Below are 24,058 nucleotides of genomic sequence, written 5' to 3' on the forward strand. Positions count from 1 at the left end.
CGGTGATTTTTGATGCATCATAGGATTTGCCTTATGATTCTCACTACTCAATTTGCCTGAGTGTAAGCATCCGTACACGGAGTCGTGCCGGCACTGAACCGGACCGGGTATGTGTGAATAGTCCTTTAGTTTTGCTGCAGATTTTTCGTTGAAAAATACTATTATTGAGAAGTGTTTGACATATTCGTCTATTTGACATCTATCTTATAGGTATTTAGATGAAGAAAAACGCTAGTGAAGAGGACGGGTAAGCAGTGGATTACCGAATCGAAAATTTTATTGGCGTCGCAGTGTTCGTAGTGCAAGAGAAAAGATGCAACCATGGATAAAAATGGTCAGGAAGGTAAATGCTCCGAATGTTTTTCACTAAGAATCATCATTGTTGCGATTCTTGTAGTCAGTGTGGTGAATGGTGTGAACATATTTTAGAAAAATGGATAATATTTGACTTAATAATCACAGATGAATTTTAGTGCGTGGGTGATCTAATTATTTATGCAAAAGCAAGAAAAGTGTTAGTTTTGCTGTCCGACGGACATTATTTTCAATTTTTGATAACTGTTGAAAGTAGAATTTCATTTAGTAGCTTCAAATTGTGCTCACGAAACTGCATTTTTTTTCCGGGGTAGAAGCAGAATTCGGCAATGATTCGCACAACAAGAATCAATTTTTTCCCCTGACAATGGCCGTCTTTGATGTTGCGTTAGCGAATGTGTTTGTGTATGCGTTGGGTGTAAAATGTTTATGCTGTATGTTTGGAAATACGGCAGCATTGAATGCCGTGTTGAGTCACCCAGCAGAGCCCGTTGATCCGATTACGCTTGTTTAGATTGTTAGTGGTTGCTATAAGGGCATTGTGGTAATTGATAGAACATAATGTTGATAATTTCTGAACCCAAACAAATTTGTACTACTTGACCTTGACATTTTTGTACCAAGACACTGTACAGAGAAATGTGATGATTGCTTCGTTGTATTGTTTCGGCGAATGAAAATAGAAAAAAAATCAATAGCATCACCACTAGACTTAAGTTTCACCTTCTGTACAACTTCATAACTTCGTTTCTTCGCGTGAATGTTCAATCATTATCACACCCCAACAAACATTTGTTTATGTTTTAACATTCCAACCAAATTGTCACTCAGAATGAAGTAGAATTAAATCAGTGAATGTCTCGAGTAAACTTATCTTTTTTTTTACATTCTTCAGGCAAAAATGACTTATCGTGTGCTAGTTGCTACAATTCAATAGCAAAAACCGATTGCGTCTCGGCCCTCGGTCAGGAATGGCACAGTGATTGCTTTAGGTGAGTACGAAACATCGACAGGAAATAAATGATTACTGGGTTACTGGCGAATGAGATTAGATTTTTAACGTTTGTTAAGTTGTTGTTAATTGAATCATGACTTGGAAACCGTTTTTTCGTTTTCCTAATTGTTTTTTTTTCTTATCAAATATATGTTTGACTCAGATGCTCGGTGTGTGACGTTCATTTGTCGAATTGGTATTTTGAGAAGGAGGGGCTACTGTTTTGCAGGGATGATTACTGGGCCAAATACGGCGAATCCTGCCAGCAGTGTGCTCAGGTGAGCTACTGTTTAAAAAAAAGTTACTTTATATGAAAATACCGCATAATACTAATTATAGGTAATTTCCGGTCCGGTGATGGTGGCTGGAGACCACAAGTTTCATCCTGAATGTTTCTGTTGTGAGTCATGCAAAATTTACATTGGAGATGGAGAAGCCTATGCGCTGGTGGAACGATCGAAATTATTTTGGTGAGTATCGGTGAAGTTGAACGATACTAAAAACGATCTGATTTGTTCAAAAAACATCGTGTTGAATTGTTAACATTATTCTCAATAATTTAGTGGGCAATGCTACAAACGGCAAATGCAGGAGTCTGCCAAGATGGTACACGAGTGCACTGATAGCAGTATGTTAAATGCGACCGACGGCACTCGGAAGAAGACACCCCACTCTATCCGTTTAATCGAGATACCGTGGACAAACGCTAAAAAAGATGGAATCCGCCTATCGGTAGACGAGAACTTGTATGGCGTTCCTACTTACTCCACTACTGGTTGTAAGAATGTTAGAATATCCGAGTAAGTTTCACTTTGTTCACTACAGTAAAGTAATAGTTTCTAATCCCAATGTAAAAAATCGCTAACTAACACTAACTTGTAGGGTATTTTGCACCTTCTATGGGCAGCTAGGGAAATACATTTTGTCATGTGTGTCTTCTATACTAGATGCTTGTTGTGGGGTGCTTCATTGTAGGTAATTAATCAATTAATTCTATCTAACTACATAGCTATGAAGCCTTATTATAGAGCTGAAAAGAATTCTCATTGTTTTAATACATTTGTACAATTTATTTTTTATATCCAGAATCGATCTAAAGTCTGATTTGGTGTCTCTTCATATTGGCGATAAGATCTTAGAAGTGAATGGAACACCAGTGCGCGATACTCCGTTGGAGAATGTGGAGAAGTTAATTCAGAACTCGGGCAAAGTACTTCAGCTTACGATTGAGCACGACCCAGAAAGCATCGGTCGCTGCCGGTTGAACAGGCAGAATGTCGATGATGATCGACACTGTCAAATACCCGATAATAACTGTAACTACAGTGGCAGCAGTGTCCTGAAAGAACGATCTCCGTCGCCCAATAAATTTGATAAGGAACGTGTTTTCAAGAAAAAAGACGAAGGTTACATAAGCGGAACGTCTCGGAAATTGCACAAACGACTGAAAGATGTTAACTGTAATAATGGTACGTTGCGAGCATGATTTCGCCCTTTGGATATTGTATTAAATTGTTTTTGTTTCCAGCATCGAATAATCTCAAGGAAAAGGAAAGAAGTTCCAGCATGTCAAAGCTTCTGGATGAGCATCATCCGCACCACAGCGGAGATTTTTATGATCTTTCGCGTACAAAATCGTTTAGAGTTGAACAAAAAGCTGCACGCATTTTTCGCGCTTCGGATCTTGTTCAAGGAGAATTACTAGGCAAAGGGTTCTTCGGTCAGGTATTCAAGGTGACCCATCGAGTTACCCAGGAAGTGATGGTGCTGAAAGAACTTTATCGTGTCGACGAAGAGGCTCAAAAAAATTTCCTCAAGGAAGTAGCTGTTTTACGGTCACTCTCGCACCACAACGTGCTTAGGTTTATCGGTGTTCTCTACAAGGACAAAAAGCTACACTTGGTAACGGAATATATTCCTGGTGGGTCACTGAAGGAACTGATCCATGACTCTGGATTGCCATTACCGTGGGAACAGAGAGTTTGTTTCGCGCGTGACATTTCATGTGGTATGAGTTACCTACATTCCATGAATATAATACATCGGGACCTGAATTCACTCAACTGTTTGGTACGTGAGGACAAGACAGTGATTGTGGCTGATTTCGGATTAGCCCGGATCCTCAAGCAACCAATCAGCACTGCTTTCGAGAAGTGCTCGCAATCCAATGGCACGATCGGAAGACGCGGAAGACCACGGCGCCAGCGATATACCGTCGTGGGTAATCCGTACTGGATGGCACCGGAGATGATGCGCGGCAACAAGTATGACGAAAAAGTGGATATATTCTCGTTTGGTATCATGTTGTGCGAAATTATCGGAAGAGTTCAAGCGGACCCCGATTATTTACCGCGAACGTCTGACTTTGGACTGAACCAGACGGTATTTAAGGAGAAATTTTGCGGTCAATGCCCAGAGTCATTCTACAAGATAGCGTTCCTATGTTGTGATCTGAACCCGGACAGACGGTAAGTGTCCCTGATAGATTGGACAATTTCCAATTACTCGTGACCTACGCCCAATAAGAATAAATATTATAGGCTAATGAACAATATTTTGGACGCAAAGTCGAAAGCACCGAGTTGGTACAGCGTGCATCGAACGTGTTCTAATCAGAGTTGCCATTTTAAAATCTGTGTTTGAATTTGAAAAATCTGTGTACCATCTGTGTTGCATATTTTCGATCATAATATGTGCAAATCTATGGAAAACATTTTGAAAACCTGCCATTTTTATGAAACATTCATAACAATCTGTAGAAATCTGTCAATTTTTTTAAATCTTTGTTCTGTGACGCAGAATCTGTGTGGCAAAATAGTTAAAAAATCTGTGATTTCACAGAAAAAACTACAAGGATCTGCCCCATGGGGTTGTTCGAGCCATTGATGTGGAACCACGCAACCAAAATTTCAAATGATCGACATTTTACATTAATCGTCACACTTTTGAATCCGCAAATGCACGAGAGTCTGCTTAGATTGATCTTTATTAGGAACCAAACCGAACACGCGAACGGAATATAGAGTATATTTGTCGTGATTTGTATATGTTTTGTAACCGACGAAATTACATCAATAGCCCAAATGAATGCAATTATATGTTTGTACATGCTTGCGATACAGATATCGATAAGTTTCTCTTTGCCAAGCTTGTGTTCAAGTTTTGTATGCAAGCAGTTATTTTTATAGCGTTGTTTTTCTACCATTCTACGATTTCGGTTGAAGCGATAAACTTTTTCTCATTATCAATTGAGTTAGTTTCTAATCTTATGTAAATTAGAAATTAATCTTATGTACTCAAAATTTACCCTGGGATAGTTGTCAATTTCTCAGGCGAAACGTCATAACATGGGATTTCATCCAATCTTTCATGACACAAGATCAGAATTGATACCATATTTACTGAGCTGTAATTGTTTAAAACCTGACCACATTTCTACGTGTATTTTTCATGAGTTTCTAATTTGCACCACCACATCACTTTTGAAAGATATTAAACAAAAAGTCAACTTTGTCAATGCTACTTTCGTAGGTATATTATACCGCTTGAGCAACTGATTGTGCTACTCCAGCACCAAAATTAATACCAATGTGTATGTTTACTACCAAAATGTAGGTGGCGTTAATATATGCATTGACGATTACCGATTGGCATGCGCGAATGATTGTTACGACATTATTGCTCTCTCGGAAACGTGGCTTAACGAAAATACGTTATCCGTCCTAGGATATGGGTCAAATTATAAAGTTTTTCCGTACCGATCGCAGCTCCCGTAACAATTCCAAGAGCGTAGGAGGTGGAGTGCTCATCGCGGTTCACCGTCGTTTGAAAGCTCAACTGGTTGAGAGTACACCGGGATGTTGTGTCGAGCAGGTGTGGGTTCGTGTTGAATTGGCTGATTTCTCGCTTTTAATTTGCGTGATTTACATTCTTCCGGGCCGATGTCGTGATTTGCCCCTGATTACGGCACATATCGAATCATTGCATGAAATTGCATCCAACCTAGCGCTGCCGATCGACGAAATCCTGGTTTTTGGAGAATTTTACTTTCCTAATTTGAATTGGTGTGCTACTTCTGATAAATTTTTATTTGCTGATCCCGCCCTGCTCGACGGTTATGATTTTTTTGTTCCGAAACGATCCGTCCGACATTCCCAGCATCCGCCGTGGCTAACCGCTGAATTTAATCATCTGTAAGCATCCAAAAGAGTTACTCTCACACGATACTCTAAGTATGGAGGTTACGTTTTGAGCAATAATTATATTCAGATAAATAAGTTGTACAAGAAAACCGTGAAGCGCTGCCATGTCAATTAAATGCAGCAGTGTTTCCGGATTTATGGAAAGCTTCGTTTATGTATCCGTTTTACAAGAAAGCGGATATGAGCGATATGAATAACTACCGCGGTATCTCTTCTTTTAGCGCATTTCATAAATTGTCCGAAAAAGCAATTCTGACTCAAATTTTGAACCATTGCCAGCAGTACATTGATGATACTCAACACGGGTTTATGCCGAAGCGCTTCACAACTACCAACCTCGTATCTTTTCATATTGCGTAACAAACGCTATGTCAGACGGGTTGCAGACGAACGTTATTAATACAGATCTCCCTTTCGCTTTCAATAAAATCAATCATGTCATCACTATTGCAAAATTAGATCGACTTGGCTTTGGTGCAAATGTCATTCAATGGGTACAATCACATCTCAGCAATCGATGTCTTACCACAAACGAATTTCCAAACATGACAGTCACGATCTTTTTTTGGCGCGGTCCTCCGTGAAACTGGCACCAATGGAGATACATTGGTAAGAACCCTTTCGATTCGGTAGCTCATTTGTATATATTGAGATTTTATGGCACACTTTGGTTGAAATGATAACAATGCAATTGATCTCGCGCTCCACCAAGCGGTGAGTGCGGTCATTTCAGAAGGTACCGGGAACGAACCACATATTTTAAAAATATTTATAAGCACGTACATGTCTTTGTTATTTAGCTTTGGTCTTACTATCGAAATTGACGATTGTGTTTCCGAAGAATTTGTTGCAATGCATGGAGTCATCTTGGCCCTCTGATTTTCTCACTGTACTTCAACGATATAAATCTTTGTCTGGATGGCATAAGAGCTTCTTTCGCTAATGACCTCAAGATCTATCAAACCTTCCGCAGCTAAGAAGATTCGTCATTCCTACAATTGACTATCCTTGGGGATTGGTGCAAAACCAATCATATGATAGTGAATTGTCTAATCTCGAAAAAAAATTGAGAAAAAATCGTCTCTGGGACTAGGAAAAATTTTGAGATTTTCGATATCGAATTTTTTTTAATGATAAATGTCTTAGAAATTCATGAAACGTCAAGATCTGGTGTAATCTCGAAAAATATTTTTGTTCGGAAAAAAATTGATTTATTTGGGACACGGAAATTTTTAGATATCCGAAATCGAATTTTTTTATGCCAATTATTTGAAACGTCGAAATCTAATTTTTTTTTTAAATTTGCCATCACATTTTGAAACAAGTTTTTAAACGCAAACCAATTCTCGAAATTCCAATCGAAGGTTGGGTACGGAGCTTTCAAAGGAGGGACGTACGGCGTATTCTGAATATGATGCACTTCTGCTGGTTCCGCCTACGCATTTACCGTCGCTTCGATATTCTTTTTAATTTGTACATATAGAGAACTGTAAAACTCTTCAAACTCAACGAAACGCAATTCCTCTTTACATTGATCATTTTCCGCAATGTTTAAAACAAAAAAGTCATTATATTCATTGTATGCTCTTTCCAATTCGTGATTAATACGCCGTCTCCACGTTCCGTCTTTCATCTTCACTCCGCCATAGATGGTCCGCAGCACCTTACTTTCAAAATCAATTAGGGCGCGTTGGTCCAGGTCTCGTAGCCATAGAGAACAACCAGTCTAATGAGCGTTTTGAAGATACTCAATTTCGTGCGGTGGCGTACTTTACACAGACTAACAGACATGACAGTATGAGTAAATTCTCATAGAAATAAATTTTCGTGATGCACTAATTCCACCTATATTCTACTGCGCGAACTATTTATTATAGATACAGCCCTTGTGTTATGTAAAAGTTTTTTTACTAGTTGGTTCCCCCTCGTTTGTCAACACCGATCAGCTGCTTGCAGGGATGCCTGATTTCATAATAATATTTGAAAATGATTCGTCACAATAAATTATTGGATTACGTTGATAATACATTTAACTTTTTTAGCGATGTTGGAAGGTAACCATATATTTTGCTCAACGTTGTTCATCTAGACTATTTTCGATTGTGTTGGTAATTTTCACCCGAAATTAAGTGGCGGCAGATCAGAAACCACCTCATTATTCACACTTTATCAATGTTTGTGGTGGGAGGTGTAGTGTTTCAGAACTTCTCTCATGTATTTTGTTTTAAACACATTTCTAGCCAGGCTTTCAGTCTGATGTTTTTTTCTAAGGGACTTGAGAGCAGGGATGTCAAGTGCTAAAAAATAAAATCTGGCCCTTTTGGAAGAAAAAGTCTGGCAAACTCTGGCATCATCTTTGTTAACAAAATTTAAGTTCCATTTACTTTTTCGACTCGTTAGTCAATTGAGATCTCGTGCATAGCACCTGGAAGTCCCACACAGGCGTAAAGATTGACTCTATTTGAGCAAAACTTTGTAATTATGCTGTAGCGCCATATCTTATGCGTGGTTGCCAAAATACTTTTACCCACGCTACGGTGGGGATAATCTTAGTGTGAGGTTACGATTAGGTTTTACACGATTCCGACACAAATGAACTGCCGATGAATCAAGTTCATCTTTGACAGCTGCCGGTAATTTGTTTTGTTTTGCGACTACAAATTAAAAATTTTAAAATGACGAAAAAGTGCCTGTTCGACAGTGGCCTGTACACCAAGGAGCGATATTTGTATAAATCTGCGTGGTGTGAGGCGACTTGCAATTTTTAAATTCTAACGATGAACCTCTGATGAACTTTTAAATTGTAAACAAACCACCGGCGGCTGTCAAAAAAAAAATCATTCTGTTCATTTTGTGAGGTTATGTGATGTTCGTGTAAAACCTAATTAGATTTTTTGTCGTGACGTCACAAATGAACAAGAACTTATCCTTGACAGTTCAGTGGTACTGTTTACAAACAAGCTTAAACAAAATCGAAGAACTTATCTCAAACAATCATCTTTATACTTCACAACTAGCCACTTTTATTTAATAAATCTCTGAAACGAACCGTATCGTATGTTTTGAAACTCTACTTTGGCGTTATGGACCATGAACGGTGCATACCTTTGTCAACAGACAAACAAAAAAAGTCTGTTTACGAACAATACCGTTGAACTTTAAAATTGTGTTCATCCTATTGAGGTTAGCAGTGATGGTAAAAAACCTAATTAGGTTTTATACGAACATGACAGCCGAACGAATCTCACAAAATGAATAGAATGAACTTTTTTTGACAGCCGCCGTGTGTTTGTTTACAGTTTAAACGTTCATCAGAGGTCCATCGTTTGAATTGAAAAATTGCAAGTCGCTTCACACTAAACAGATTTATACACTTCCGGTGAGGCTCTCAACGTGTGCGTGTATATTTCTTGTTCGAAGAAGACAGTATTGCGACGCCGCAAAACTATCATCGGGAGTCACTGTAAACCTTTACAATCGAAAATAATAATATAATCGAAAATAACATAATCGAACATAATATAACCTCAACGGTCGAGATAGATCTCTATAGGTCCCAGCCCTGTCAAGCTGACACACCAGCAAATTGAAAAAAAAAACAGATTTATACAAATATCGCTCTTTGATGCTGGAAACGCATACAGGGCAATCTTTTTAGTTCTTTTCACAGTGGAACACGTTTTTAACAGGCACTTTTTCGTAATTTTTCCATTTTTAATTTGCAGTCGCAAAACAAAATAAAAAACACACGGCAGCTGTCAAAGAGAAACTTGATTCATCGGCAGTTCATTTGTGTCGTCATCGTGTAAAATCTAATTAGGTTTTGCACGATGACGACACAAATGAACTGCCGATGAATCAAGTTCATCTTTGACAGTTGCCGTGTACTTGTTTTGTTTTGCGACTGCAAGTTAAAAATTGGAAAAATGACGAAAAAGTGCCTGTTAAAAACGTATTCCACAGTGAAAATAACTAAAAAGATTGCCCTGTATGTGTTTCCAGCATCAAGGAGCGATATATGTATGAATCTGTTGAGTGTGAGGCGACTTGCAATTTTTACATTCGAACGATGAACTTCTGATGTACTTTTAAACTGTAAACAAGTACACGTCGACTGTCAAAAAAAGTTCATTCTGTTCATTTTTGTGAGGTTATGTCATGTTCGTGCAAAACCTAATTAGATTTTTTATCGTGACGTTACAAATGAACAAGCATTCATCCTTGACAGTTCAGCGGTACTGTTTATAAACAAGCTTAAACAAAAATCGAAGAGCACATCTAAAACAATCATTTTTATACTTTGCAACTAGTAACTTTAATTTAATAAATATTAAAAACAAACCGTATTCAATCGTGAACAAAAAAATCTCTGTTTACAAACAGTACTGCTGAACTGTCAAAATGTGTTCATCCGATTGAGGTTAGCAGTGACGGTAAAAAACCTAATGAGGTTTTTTACGAACATGACATAACCTCACAAAATGAACAGAATGAACTTTTTTTGACAGGACTTGTACACTCAAAATAAACTGCACGTTCAATTCAAGTGCAATCATATATAGTTTTCATCCATAATACTTTTCACGTGACTCTCAAATGTAATTCATATAGCCAGGAGTTAATACCGATCTAATATTATTTAAGTGATAATATCGTATCAGATACATTATCATCATATACACTTTATTATACTTGCATATACACCCTATTAACTGTTTTACATAAGCTTCAAGTTCCTCTAGAGTGTGGTCTATGGATCATGTAAATCAAAATCAATATTTTTGCTCATAACAAATAATACATTTTCTCGTAGATTTCATTTTTAGTGTTATATATGCTTTACGTGCCACATTGCACTTGATTTTCAAATGTTGTATATATAAGATTCCAATATGCTACTATTGAAATCTGTATGATTATCTATTAGAACTTATATTCTATAATTACTATTTAAATGAAAATTGAATGAATGTTTCATGTTTAGCATATATTGTATAGTGGAAAAGACACGTAGAGAGAAAGTTTTCAATAGCAACTATGAGGACTGTTTTCTTTCGATGTAATAAGTATTGTTATCTAATGAGCTTAATGTTGCTACTGTGATTTTAAAAATTTTATTACAAAGTTTTCGTGCAAACAGAAGAATGCTAAAATAGCTATAATAGTGTTTATTTTGTTAAATCTTTTTACATACTAGTTTTCTTCTATATTAAACTCGTTCTTAGTAATGCTCTCTAATACGATACAAAGTAATCGGATAACTTTTGAACATATCAATTTTATACACATCAACAATCGGTAATCGGTTTAGAGCTCTATACGCTAAGTAATGCTCACAATAATCACCTATTTCCCAAAATTGACAAAAACAGATATTGTACCGTTAACCAATATAAACTCCAATATTTCATGCAAGTACATCATATGATTTTCGAATTGTTTAAGAAAATTACTGGTTCTGTAAGCAATACCTTTGTAGATGACCCTATTCGATAACTGAACATTGAATCCGGTATCTATATTTAATGGTTGAATTAATTTTGAAAAAGAATAGCGTAATCGCAAATCACTGGATACAAAATTACCAAATTCATCTACTTTCAGAAAGCTCTCATTCTTAAGATCTTGGGAAAATTGTAATGTTGCTTTTACACAGAGTATAACAAATGTTTTTTCGTGAAGACATTATATGAGCATATTGTTTGAATCCTCTGTGTTTTGCTTCATTCCGAAAGCAGATCATTTTTTCCACAGGACCGGATGTAAGAATTACTGAAGGATAGTTTGAAGAAATGATGCTTAGGTTTCATATCTACTTTGCTTAGGTTTCATATCGATATCTATATCATTTATGGAAAATGATCGCTTCATACAAGTGTCCACAAGTTTCACTAAAGTTAGACAATATTTCCAAACTAATTCGTCTTCAGGTATAAACTCCCCTATAATCAACGTGATGTAATGTACGAACACTCTTGTTTCGCTTGATGTCATTCTTAGTACAACTGATGTACATTTGTAATGGTAGGTGACCGGTGTCTGATGGCGGTTCCTCAAATGGCTTAAATAAAATCTAGCATCTTCATACATATGAAGGCATCCAGCTAGCATACAAGTAATCATGGTGGTGATATTGTATGGATCGTGTTTAGAAATGTTTTTATTCGATTGATGTTGGCATATGACTCTGGATGCTTTATCCCATATGCTACCCAACTAATGAAGTGCCAAACTAATCTGGAACACTTCGAAAAGGATAACCCAAACACTGCTGTTAGCTTGATAAGAACGTCGGTAGCTCTAGAAACTGATGGGAAAATCTTCCGCTGATGGTATCGATGTCTTCACCTAACACTACGAGTTTTGGCACGGTAGGCTGATTCCGCTCTGCATAGGCTGCGTAAATAAAATCGATTTTTGATTTTATTTCATCCTCCTTGTTGACAAATACAATTGTGTCTTCTTTGATCTTAAATGATATTTGCCTATTATACCGGCCAATTCCAGTTGTTTCGTTTCAGACAATTCTCCAATTTTCGCGCGTTCTATAATATATTTGCCTTTCTCGGTTTGTTGCAGTAATGATTCCAAAAATCGAGGCGTAAAAGCAGTTTCATGCTGCAAATTTTTATGAACTTCAAAATAAGTTTCCGAGACGTCAGATACCGTGATATCCTGCTGTACGAGTTCCTCACTCGAAAAATCGTTGGCTATATTTATAACGTAGCTTTCGGTATCTGTTAAGAACGGGACTCCTGATGTATTATTGTTGTTGAGTTATTATTTAAAGTATCGGTAGTCTCGTCCGTTAATTCTTTTTTTGGTTCTCTTTCGTGATAAATTTGGCTTTCAAGAAGCTTTCTTTCAATGACATTATGTTCGTTTCCAGATTTTCTCCCGTTCTCTGCAGAAGTTTCTGGGTTCACGTTTTCATACACAGATTATAAGAATTATTTTTTGCTTGCTGCAAATATAACTATAATGGAAACTATTCTTAAAAGCTAAATGGTATACTTACATTTCGTTTCCTCCAAGAGCGAACCACGTCAAATACAACATCGAAATTTCAGTCAACATCGGTATCCTTCAAATGCATACGAAGATCATCTACGGTCAATGTAATTAGGTCGAACACTCGTACTACACAATCTGTAGATGCAAAATAATAATATTGGAAAGTTGTTATTAATAAAATAAACATACCATTTAAAACACTCAATAAATTTTCAGGAAAGTCTGAAAGTAATTCATCCGTTAAAAAACATGTAGATGCCATGGTGGTTTTTTCACATAAGAATATCACGTAAAATACATGTGTTGCAGTTGTCCTAAAGAAATGCTTAAGTGATTCACATAACAAATACGTGTTCCTCACTTGATTGAAATATGTCAAATATATGATACATGCTTACGTGGAATCCACGTAGTTGACAGGTGTACTGAATGTACACTCTAATATTGATTCATATCATCCATACATGTGCGCCCATTCTATTTATTGGAATCATTTAAAGCTCGTAAATTTTTAAATATCTCAGATTTAAGTGATTCTGCATTTGTCTATAACCTGCGCTTTATTTTGAGTGTATTTGTTTACAGTTTAAAAGTTCATCAGGGGTTCATCGTTTGAATGTGAAAATTGCAAGTCGCCTCACACTAAACAGATTTTGACATATATCGCTCCTTGATGCTGGAAACACATACAGGGCAATCTTTTTAGTTCTTTTCACTGTGGAACACGTTTTTAACAGGCACTTTTTCGTCATTTTTCAATTTTTAATTTGCAGTCGCATAACAAAACAAACACACGGCAATTAGGTTTTTTATCGTGACGACACAAATGAACAAGTATTCATCCTTGACAGTTCAGCGGTACTGTTTACAAACAAGCATAAACAAAAATCGAAGAGCACATCTAAAACAATCATCTTTACACTTTGCAACTAGTCACTTTTATTTAATAAATATCAAAAACGAACCGTATTCAATCGTGAACAAATGTTTTAAAACTTTATTTAGGCGATACGGACCGTAAATTTTCAGATCCAATTTGTCAATAAACAAACAAAAAAAATTCTGTTTACAAACAGTACTGCTGGACTGTCAAAAAGTGTTCATCCGATTGAGGTTAGCAGTGACAGTAAAAAACCTAATTAGGTTTTGCACGAACATGACATAACCTCACAAAAATGAACAGAATGAACTTTTTTTGACAGTCGACGTGTACTTGTTTACAGTTTAAAAGTTCATCAGAAGTTCATCGTTCGAATGTAAAAATTGCAAGTCGCCTCACACTCAACAGATTCATACATAAATCGCTCCTTGATGCTGGAAACACATACAGCGTAATCTTTTTAGTTATTTTCATTGTGGAATACGCTTTTAACAGGCACTTTTTCGTCATTTTTTCAATTTTTAACTTGCAGTCGCAAAACAAAACAAGTACACGGCAACTGTCAAAGATGAACTTGATTCATCGGCAGTTCATTTGTGTCGTCATCGTGCAAAACCTAATTAGATTTTACACGATGACGACACAAATGAACTGCCGATGAATCAAGTTCATCTTTGACAGTTAGGTTTTGCACGAACATGACATAACCTCACAAAAATGAACAGAATGAACTTTTTTTGACAGTCGACGTGTACTTGTTTACAGTTTAAAAGTTCATCAGAAGTTCATCGTTCGAATGTAAAAATTGCAAGTCGCCTCACACTCAACAGATTCATACATAAATCGCTCCTTGATGCTGGAAACACATACAGCGTAATCTTTTTAGTTATTTTCATTGTGGAATACGCTTTTAACAGGCACTTTTTCGTCATTTTTTCAATTTTTAACTTGCAGTCGCAAAACAAAACAAGTACACGGCAACTGTCAAAGATGAACTTGATTCATCGGCAGTTCATTTGTGTCGTCATCGTGCAAAACCTAGTTGCCGTGTACTTGTTTTGTTTTACGGCTGCAAGTAAAAAATTGAAAAATGACGAAAAAGTGCCTGTTTGAAACGTATGTCACAGTGAAAATAACTAAAAAGATTGCCCTGTATATGTTCCCAGCATCAAGGAGCGATATATGTATGAATCTGTTGAGTGTGAGGCGACTTGCAATTTTTACATTCGAACGATGAACTTCTGATGAACTTTTAAACTGTAAACAAGTACACGTCGACTGTCAAAAAAAGTTCATTCTGTTCATTTTGTGAGGTTATGGCATGTTCGTGCAAAACCTAATTGTCAAAAATGAATTTGATTCATCGACAGTTCATTTGTGTCGTCATCATGCAAAACCTAATAGGATAAAATGTAGAGTCGGTACTCACCAGTTTGATCGTTGTCACATTGCTAAAGTTATTCAGAGCTCGTCACGGAGCGGATCCATGAACGACCAGATGTGATTAACAGTTATTTGGGGCTCACTGGCACGATGTTACGCGGAATGGGAGTGATGTGTAACATTTTCAAACAAACAAGTTTTATATCGTCGATCAAAACGAAGTGCCACATTAACTGTGGGTTGTGTTGCCTAGGTTGTTTTTTCTTGCATAATATCTCTTTTCGAATTGGTAAACGGCGCTTGCACCATAACTTATTGAGTGATTTATTTTGTATTTCAGGCCTCCGTTCGATTTACTGGAAGTCTGGTTCGAGTGTATGGCCCGACATGCCGCCATTGGGAAATCCCTTCCTTCGAGCATCGCGTATGAAATAGAACACTTCAAGGGTCAGAAAAGCAACGATTCGAGTAAGTGCACAACTCCAGATGGCCTCGCAACTCCTCCACCGTCTGGTGTGAAACCCTCGCTGAGTCGCAAACGTATAAGTGAAGAGAACGTTCAAGAAATTGTGAATAGTGAAAAGACAGTGAAACCGGGACGGGATGGGATTGATGTGGTAGATTGTGGAAAACCTGTAATGGGAGTGGCCGGTTCGACTACGGAAGACAACGTGGAAACTAATAACATTACCAATAGTAGTAGTAGTACTAGCAATAGTGTAAGTGTAAGTGGTTTCATAATTGGTGGGACTGAAATACCCAAATCACCGCATTTGGGGAAGGACTTCTCGCCTAACGGCGATCGTATTAGGGACAGTATAAGGGCGCGGCGCCGACAGCGGATGATACTTAGTAGGGAAAATCAGCGCAAGTCGTTGGATTCGAGCAGTTTGGGACTGAAATTTAGTAGTCTAGATGTAGTGGTGAATGCCGACAGTAGTATCTCAGAGCCAACTAGTTTGATACAGGTTGATCCGAATTCGTCCAAACATCCTCCTTCGACGGAAGACGTACTAAATTCTGTCCGAGATACTCTGGAAAATAATCCAAATCTGATAAGACGAACAGATGGTTCTTCGAAAGCAAAGCACTATGGGGAGAAGGGTTTTATTATTCATTTGAATAACGGTAGCCTTACGTTGAACAATGTCAAAGATTTGGAAGGTTGTTCCGATTTTGACTCGAGCTGTGACACAAGTTTAAATTATGTTGATTTGAATGGCAGTGGTATGAACAGTAGTGTAATACCACCTAGCTTGGAAAATGAATACTGCGAGAGAGTAAACAACAATACGGATGTTTGGTCAGTTCCAGTATTCAAAGATGGTGACGATGAAGCTGTTGGTTTAACGAAATCTAATAAAACACAAACAACGAACAAAAGTGCGCTTGATGACCTAAGGACTCAATTGAGTTTATGCCGTAAAAACGTAGAACAACAATCAGAAAAAGAAAATGTGAAAGTCGAAGTTCAAGGTACTAACAAAGAACAAAAAGGAAATCGAGTTTTCAATAAGATGAACCCATTGACTACAATTTTAGGAGGAAAGAATAGCTCTTCGGAAAAAGGGCGGCCAAAAAGCCCAATCAAAACAAGCAAATACACATCGAAGCTATTTCGTGTCAGTGACACACCGATTTTCGAACGACGTAATATAAGTTCTACAGTTCCTCCTCCATTAAAACGTAGTGATTCGGGTGATCAGATTAGACAGCCAAAATCATTGAACCAAGAGAAATCAATGTTCGCCTCTAAGCAAAAGGTTTCGCCTACTTCTGAGTTAAAAGCTCAATCAAGTTTCGGCGAGACTCGCAACCGCTCTTCAACGAGCAATAGTTATGCCATAAGTAAGCTCAAAGCATCCAAGAATATATTCTCGGACAAAAATCTTCCTCAAGTGTTTGTTTATAAAACCAAAAAGACACCAAGCACTGCAGCAGAAATTGTTGCACCGGATGCCATATGTACAAGTAGTTCTATTACCTGTAACAGTAAGAATAAGTCGTTAGCATTAGCTGAAAGCCCGCCCACAAGTAGAAAGCCGCCGATCAGTGGTGGTGTAGCTAGCACTAATAGTTGTAGTATTCTTAGCCTAAGCAAACGCCGTACTTTTAAACCGGTCGAAAATTCGTCCAGACATTCAAGGCATTATGCCCCACAGGAAACGGGGGGCTTAGACAAGTCGATCGAGAAGTATATTGCATTATCGTCGTCCCATAGTGGTAGTGCAAGCAATTCTCGCACGGAGTCTCCTTCACCCACGTGCGGTTCTAGTGATACTAGCACCCGACAGCGTTCTGCAAACCGGACGGCTATTCTTTCTCCCGAAAGTGTTCGCAAACTGAACGCTAGGCTGATGGAATCCCGTAAACCTGCCTGTAATGGTGCTGCAAGTAATTGCAGTTCTTCAACAAAAAGCTCTGGTGGTGGAAAATCTGGCAACTCTGCGAAATCGGTTTGTCCCCAAGAGAAAAACAGTCGATCAGTGATGAAGAATAAACGGGGAGATGTGAAAACAGTTGCGTTTTAGATGTTCGAGGGTACTTTCTGATATTTTTTTATGGCATAGTCAGTCCTAGCACCCCGAAGAGCACACGGTTGAAGTCATTCCCTCGGTAATGGGTATAACAATATAAATTTTCGACAGATTCATCTTCTCGCTAATGAGTGGATCTAAAATACATTGAAATGTGGGTATTTTATTTGTACTAGCCGAAACTGTGTAGGAAACGACAATTTTTGAGACAAAAATGTAAATTAAAAAAAAATTTCATTAACCTTGGACTACGTGAAATAAGATATGTGAAACTTACATTGATGTTTTTAAACTAAACGCTACTAGCTTTTTAATGTATTTTCAAGGCTATGTATGATGTTTTGAAATGTATTCTCATTATTCCTCATTACCCAGAGACTCTCCCTTTCGATAAATTTTTTTCATCCAATTATGCGCATTGTTTGACCCATATAACTCGTTGAACATGTTTAGCTTTATACGGGCGCCACGCAGTCCATTTATCAATCATACCGCTGTGGCATTCTACTCGCAAGAGAGAAGAGGACACCCTACACAACGCAATCATCAATGCTGGATAAGGATGTGAAACTTTTTGTATATCTTATTTGCCGCTTATGGGTATTTAGTTGTTACTATCCCTTTTATAAGTTCCATATACAGGGTGATTTTTTAAGAGCTTGAGAACTTTTTTAAACAATAAAACGCATAAAATTTGCAAAATCTCATCGGTTCTTTATTTTAAACGTTAGATTGGTACATGACATTTACTTTTTGAAGATAATTTCATTTAAATGTTGACCGCGGCTGCGTCTTAGGTGGTCCATTCGGAAAATCCGCTTTTTTATCGACAAATTTTGTTCAGCGATGAGGCTCATTTCTGGTTGAATGGCTACGTAAATAAGCAAAATTGCCGCATTTGGAGTGAAGAGCAACCAGAAGCCGTTCAAGAACTGCCCATGCATCCCGAAAAATGCACTGTTTGGTGTGGTTTGTACGCTGGTGGAATCATTGGACCGTATTTTTTCAAAGATGCTGTTGGACGCAACGTTACAGTGAATGGCGATCGCTATCGTTCGATGCTAACAAACTTTTTGTTGCCAAAAATGGAAGAACTGAACTTGGTTGACATGTGGTTTCAACAAGATGGCGCTACATGCCACACAGCTCGCGATTCTATGGCCATTTTGAGGGAAAACTTCGGAGAACAATTCATCTCAAGAAATGGACCGGTAAGTTGGCCACCAAGATCATGCGATTTGACGCCTTTAGACTATTTTTTGTGGGGCTACGTCAAGTCTAAAGTCTACAGAAATAAGCCAGTAACTATTCCAGCTTTGGAAGACAACATTTCCGAAGAAATTCGGGCTATTCCGGCCGAAATGCTCGAAAAAGTTGCCCAAAATTGGACTTTCCGAATGGACCACCTAAGACGCAGCCGCGGTCAACATTTAAATGAAATTATCTTCAAAAAGTAAATGTCATGTACCAATCTAACGTTTAAAATAAAGAACCGATGAGATTTTGCAAATTTTATGCGTTTTATTGTTTAAAAAAGTTCTCAAGCTCTTAAAAAATCACCCTATACTATTCGACTTCCGGTTCAATGCATAGAGAGCTGGTCTTACAAGCCAGTTGTCGTATGTTTGGACCCCGACCTGGCAGGATTTTTAGTGTCAGTAAGATCGTAGTATTAGCCATTCCATGATTCTGTACGGTATAAATCGGCTGCGAAGTCTGCGAACAGAACGACCAAATCTCAAAAAAAGAAATTTAATTCCAAGACTTTGCTTGTTTACCATTCGACTCAGTTCGTTGAGATCGCAAAATGTATGTGACAAATAATGCCACCTATTTTTTTTCGGAGATAGCTGAACCGATTCTTAAAAACTTAGATTTAAATGAAAGATGAGAGAGATTTAAATGAAAGATCTTATCAGGTGTACAACCTTGCTTCCGCCGTTTTTTCCAAAATTAAAAGCTTTATTGCGAAAAAGTGCTTACAGATGTATTATTCAAAGTATTGTCCGTCGCTAGCGATAACTTTCTCCCATCTTACCGGCAATTTTCGGATCCCGGCTCGAAAAAAGAAGCCCTCTTTTGACGCTATCAATGAAGCAATCCATTTTTCCAACTCTTCGAAGGATTGAAAATGTTGATCTGCCAGGCCGTGTGCCATCGAACGGAATAGGTGGAGCTCAGAAGTGGCGACATCTGGGGAATATGGCGGGTGGGGCAAGACTTCCTATTTCTGCGTTTCCAGGTACTTTTTGACCATTTTTGTGACGTGAGGCCGAGCTTTGTCGTGTTGGAGGATGACTTTGTCATGTCGCTTTTGATATTGTGGCCGCTTTTCTTTTAGCGCGCGACTAAGGCGCATCAGTTGCGTTCGGTAGCAATCTCCAGTGATGCCGAGACGATTACCGAGCACTCGGCTGTGCTAATCTCGGCATTTTTTGCCGAGATTCAGCAAGAAAATTTAAGTGTGTACGTCTTGTTTGTTGGAGGCCGAACAATTTAATTTCGGATGTCAGTTCTCCGAAGTATCGTAAATGAAGGTCAAAATGTCCAAATTGAAACTCACTTAATTTAAGATTTTTTAACCGATATTCGTAAATTAAGGTTCAAATAAATGGTCTGATGGAATTGGTTTTAGAAAAAGATCAATCAATCTTACACTGAAAAATTGATTTATGTTCTATTTACAAAATATTATTTTGATTTAAGTGAAACTTATGAATTTTTTTATTTGAATGAAATTAATCTTATGATAGTTTGGACATATTCTATATGTTCCCACCAAATTATTTGAAGTTGAAAACTTTTAATGAAAAAAAAAGTTTTCCTAGCCTAAATTTTTTTTGTCCAGCACTGACACTTTTTGCAAATATTGGTAACTTGCTGTATTCTGCTAAATTTATCCACAAATTGAGTTTCATTGGATTCTTGGATGATTATCACCCTCATCTTGTTTACGTCCGTATCGACCATTTGACGAACGGATAGTTTCGAACGAATAGGAATAAACTATTCTTGTTTTCACTCGAATAAACTCGAACGCGACTCGTTTGCCACAACATATTTAAATATAAGTAAACTTTTCCATATAAATACCAAGCCATGATGAAATCACTCAAATTCTTGTGATAAACCATAGGCGAAACGTTAGAATGTATGTCAGTTTCGAAGGATACGAGCATTCGAACATTAGTCGTAGGAACGAAAAGTTCCATTCTAGTTTACAGACGAATAGGCGAAATGCCGTGGTTTGGATTCGTCAGTTTAATGCTGCGAATCAATCGTCCGGACTGCTATCTTAAATGCATTTTTTAATTTGCACGAAGTTGAATTTTTGTTAGAAAAACTTTTTTTTTGCATTAAAAGTGCCCTCTTTAATCAATTACCAAGAGGATTCAAATTCACTCAACTCTTTGCATAAAATGATACCCGAAACTTTCGACTTTCAAACAGAATTGTGAAATCAAAAAAAATAATTTTGTGATCATATCACAATAATTGAAAGAGAAACTGTCACCTGCTCTTACGGCCTTCTAGAAAATCAACCGAGAAATAAGCAAATCTATAAATGGGAACAATGAAGACAGTTGAATGAAGGTTTGGCATTTTAAACACTAATCACACTGTATTTCAGTAAGCCGGATCTGAATAAAATGGGACCATCATATCTTTCACCATAACTGGGCCATAACTTTTCCAGCCGAATGTTGTGCTTTCGGGCGCTTTGGACAAGATTCGTCAGTTGCTGTCCGCTCAGATGATGATCATTCAGATTCCTGAGTGAAGTGTTGTATCCATGTTTCATCCATTGTCACATATCTACGCAAAAGTTCCGGTTTGTTACGTTTAAACATGGCCAAACACTGCTCAGAATCATCAACACGTTCTCGTTTTTGGTCAACAATGAGCAAACGCGGAATATAAAACCAATACGTTCTTTTGATATTTTTACGATGTCAGCTAACTGACGTAACTTCACTTTTCAAAATAAAAAAAAAACGATTTTGTGGATTTTTTGTTATATTTCCTGGTATTACCGCCTCATTTGGATGTCCACTGCTTTCTGCATCATCGGTGTCTCTACGACCACGTTTGGAGTCAGCAAACCAACATTTTATTGTTGTTTCTGATGGAGCGGAGTCTCCATAACACTTTTCAAGCCATTACTTCGCTTGAGCGGTATTTTGCTCATCAAGAAGTAGTGTAAAATTAAAACACGAAATTGTTTTTGATCCATTGTCCTCAAATAAAAAAAAATAGCTCTTAGCACAATAACTCACAAACTAATGAAGAGAATATCATGAAACATTTACAGCTGTCTTTTGAAGGTTAGTATTAACTGAAAAATTGTGATTGCGATAAAACTAGCGCCGTCTATGTGTCAGGCCCGAGACTTTTCAGCCCCTGTGTTAATTTCTGAACCGGATGTCGGATGCGAGGCTGTGGTGCCACAATACTTTTGAATTATTTGAATCAAAAATTTTCAAAAGCTGTCGAACCATCTCCGTGAAATCACATAAACATTCAAACAAAGATATGTTGTAATTTTCAGATTACGTTTTTTTATTCTGAAAGGTTAATCAGATTTTGTTGAAGACATTTTTTTTCAATTCCAGTATTTTTTTATTGCGCTGCATTAATTAACTGGGTGAGTTCGAATTTGGATGTTATCCCAGTGTAGATTAAAAAATCGCTGTTAGTTGCGAAGTCTTTTCGTAACAGAAGGTCAAGTTCCAAAACCGAAATGTAGCGTATTTGCCTGCCATACATCCATAGGACTCCTCTATAGAAAATCGTTTAGTCGGGAAATTAAATTGTAACGTTACTGGGTATCGTTTTTAATCCTTACATCAAAGCTACATCGCCTAGCGTCAGTTTAACGTAGGTTGCCATATAAAAAAATATATATATATATATATATATATATATATATATATATATATATATATATATATATATATATATATATATATATATATATATATGTATATATATATATATATATATATATATATATATATATATATATATATATATATATATATATATATATATATATATATATATATAATGAAATCAATAAATATCCGGGAGACTTCAGGGCGCAATGGGATTTTAGAAATATAAGCAATTGAAGAAGCGTTAACTCACAGTGTTAATCTCGCAAACTTGACTCTCTAAGCGTTATTTATAGGCACCGATTTAATATTTGTTAGTAGCACTACAAGGCACTAACAGCACGTTACTTCCTATCTTTGTCTTTTCAAAGTAAATAAGTGAAATTAACTCGAATGGCAAAAAATTTAAACAGAAAACCAAACTCCAAAATTCAGTTCCAATAACTTTTAGCGTGAAAAAGGATCGATTCCAAAATCTGGTTGTACTAATTATATTTTAAATATAAACTTATTTGTCAATTTACTTATGTAGACAAGTTACTAACAAGACTGTGATATCAAACTGAAGTGTAATGATTTGAAACAACATAATAAATAACTGCTGAAGTGAGTGAGTATAGGTGATTAAATCGAAACAAGAAGACACAAATATTGCACGATTTTTACTATTTGTCATCCCAATCGCAAACATAGCTGGGTGAATTGTGAAACACGATTGTTATTTTTTTTCCTTCCACCCTTAGCTGTTTTATCGCGCGGAAATGTATCGGAAAGGATGGCGGAAAGCAAAAGTCGTGCATTCGAACGAATTATGTTACAACAATCAACTGTATGTAATTGTAATTAATTTTGTAGATAGGAAAGCTCGTATTGTGTAAATCGAATTCATACTTGACTATGCAACTTAAAGGACAGGAAAAAAAAAATATATTGGAAAGTCATAAAACATGTATTGGTAAAACAAGTTCAGAAATTGAAGCAAGCGGATGTATACAAATTTTTTAATCGTAAAATGTACTCAACGTGGAACCGGATGGAAGAGGTTGTATTTTTTATTATTATTTCGCATAGTTACGGTTATTCGGTTACGACGTGATTGTCGCTTTGTTTTTCTACCGCTCAATAAATCATGGATGTAAAAATTTAACCGGAAGATACATGTTTTGTACGGCGTGCGTTACATTCCGCAATAGAATCAAACTGAAATATGAAATGTGTAAAGCAATAATTATTTACATGACTTTAAATAACGTAGGTCTTTAAGTTTCAACGTATAATTTATTACTACAGTTTCAAATTCCATAGAAATTTATTTGATATATTTTGTACTGAAAGCCACACCTTGAAATAAAAGTCCTTAACAAATAGTATTTTATCGTTGTAGGAACTTGAAAGAAAATTGCCTCTATAATAATGGTTGAACATTACTTCTGTTCGTTATGATGGAATGGGAACCATCATTGGCGTATCTAGAGGGAGGGCGATGGGGGCATTCGTCCCGGGTGCAATGGTTTTTGGACGTACCGTTGGAACGTACCAGATATTCTGGTACGACAGTTGATTTTCAACGTTCCTCACGAAATTTATACTGGAGCGCACGACGACAAAGATTGAAACCATCGAAAGATGATGGCCCGGAATGGTTCTTCGTTACCAAAAGTTGAAGTGAATTGATCGCACTGTTGTTGAAACATACAACGGCAAAATTTCTTGGCACGAGAATTTTCTCGAGATAATTCCATTTTCAGTCGAATCGAGTTTTACCACTCTAAATAAACGATAGCAGAAGTCTCGCTTGTTTTGAATATTTAAGCAGCAGTTTGTGATCCATTTTAAAA

At 37.0% G+C, this 24,058-nt stretch overlaps 1 protein-coding gene across 2 annotated transcripts; it reads left to right on the forward strand.

Moving 5' to 3' along the window:
• Positions 1-214: 214 nt before the first annotated feature.
• Positions 215-22,234, forward strand: LOC131439149 (LIM domain kinase 1). 2 transcript variants are annotated; one of them, XM_058609825.1, is made up of 9 exons: positions 215-343; positions 1,211-1,307; positions 1,473-1,587; positions 1,649-1,779; positions 1,873-2,109; positions 2,192-2,284; positions 2,396-2,778; positions 2,838-3,777; positions 15,129-22,234. In XM_058609825.1, the coding sequence occupies exons 1-9, from the start codon at positions 322-324 to the stop codon at positions 17,317-17,319; spliced, it is 4,209 nt and encodes a 1,402-aa protein (XP_058465808.1). In that variant the 5' UTR covers positions 215-321; the 3' UTR covers positions 17,320-22,234. The 2 variants fall into 2 exon arrangements, with proteins under 2 accessions (XP_058465808.1, XP_058465809.1); XM_058609826.1 differs by lacking the exon at positions 2,192-2,284.
• Positions 22,235-24,058: the final 1,824 nt, after the last annotated feature.

This window comes from Malaya genurostris, chromosome 3 (genome assembly GCF_030247185.1).
Source record: "Malaya genurostris strain Urasoe2022 chromosome 3, Malgen_1.1, whole genome shotgun sequence".
NCBI lineage: Eukaryota > Metazoa > Arthropoda > Insecta > Diptera > Culicidae > Malaya > Malaya genurostris.

Coding starts and splice junctions, on each gene's coding strand:
- LOC131439149 (XM_058609825.1), top strand. CDS start 322: ATGGATAAAAATGGTCAGGAAG. Junction 344..1,210: donor GGATAAAAATGGTCAGGAAG/GTAAATGCTCCG, acceptor TACATTCTTCAG/GCAAAAATGACTTATCGTGT. Junction 2,285..2,395: donor TGTGGGGTGCTTCATTGTAG/GTAATTAATCAA, acceptor TTTTATATCCAG/AATCGATCTAAAGTCTGATT.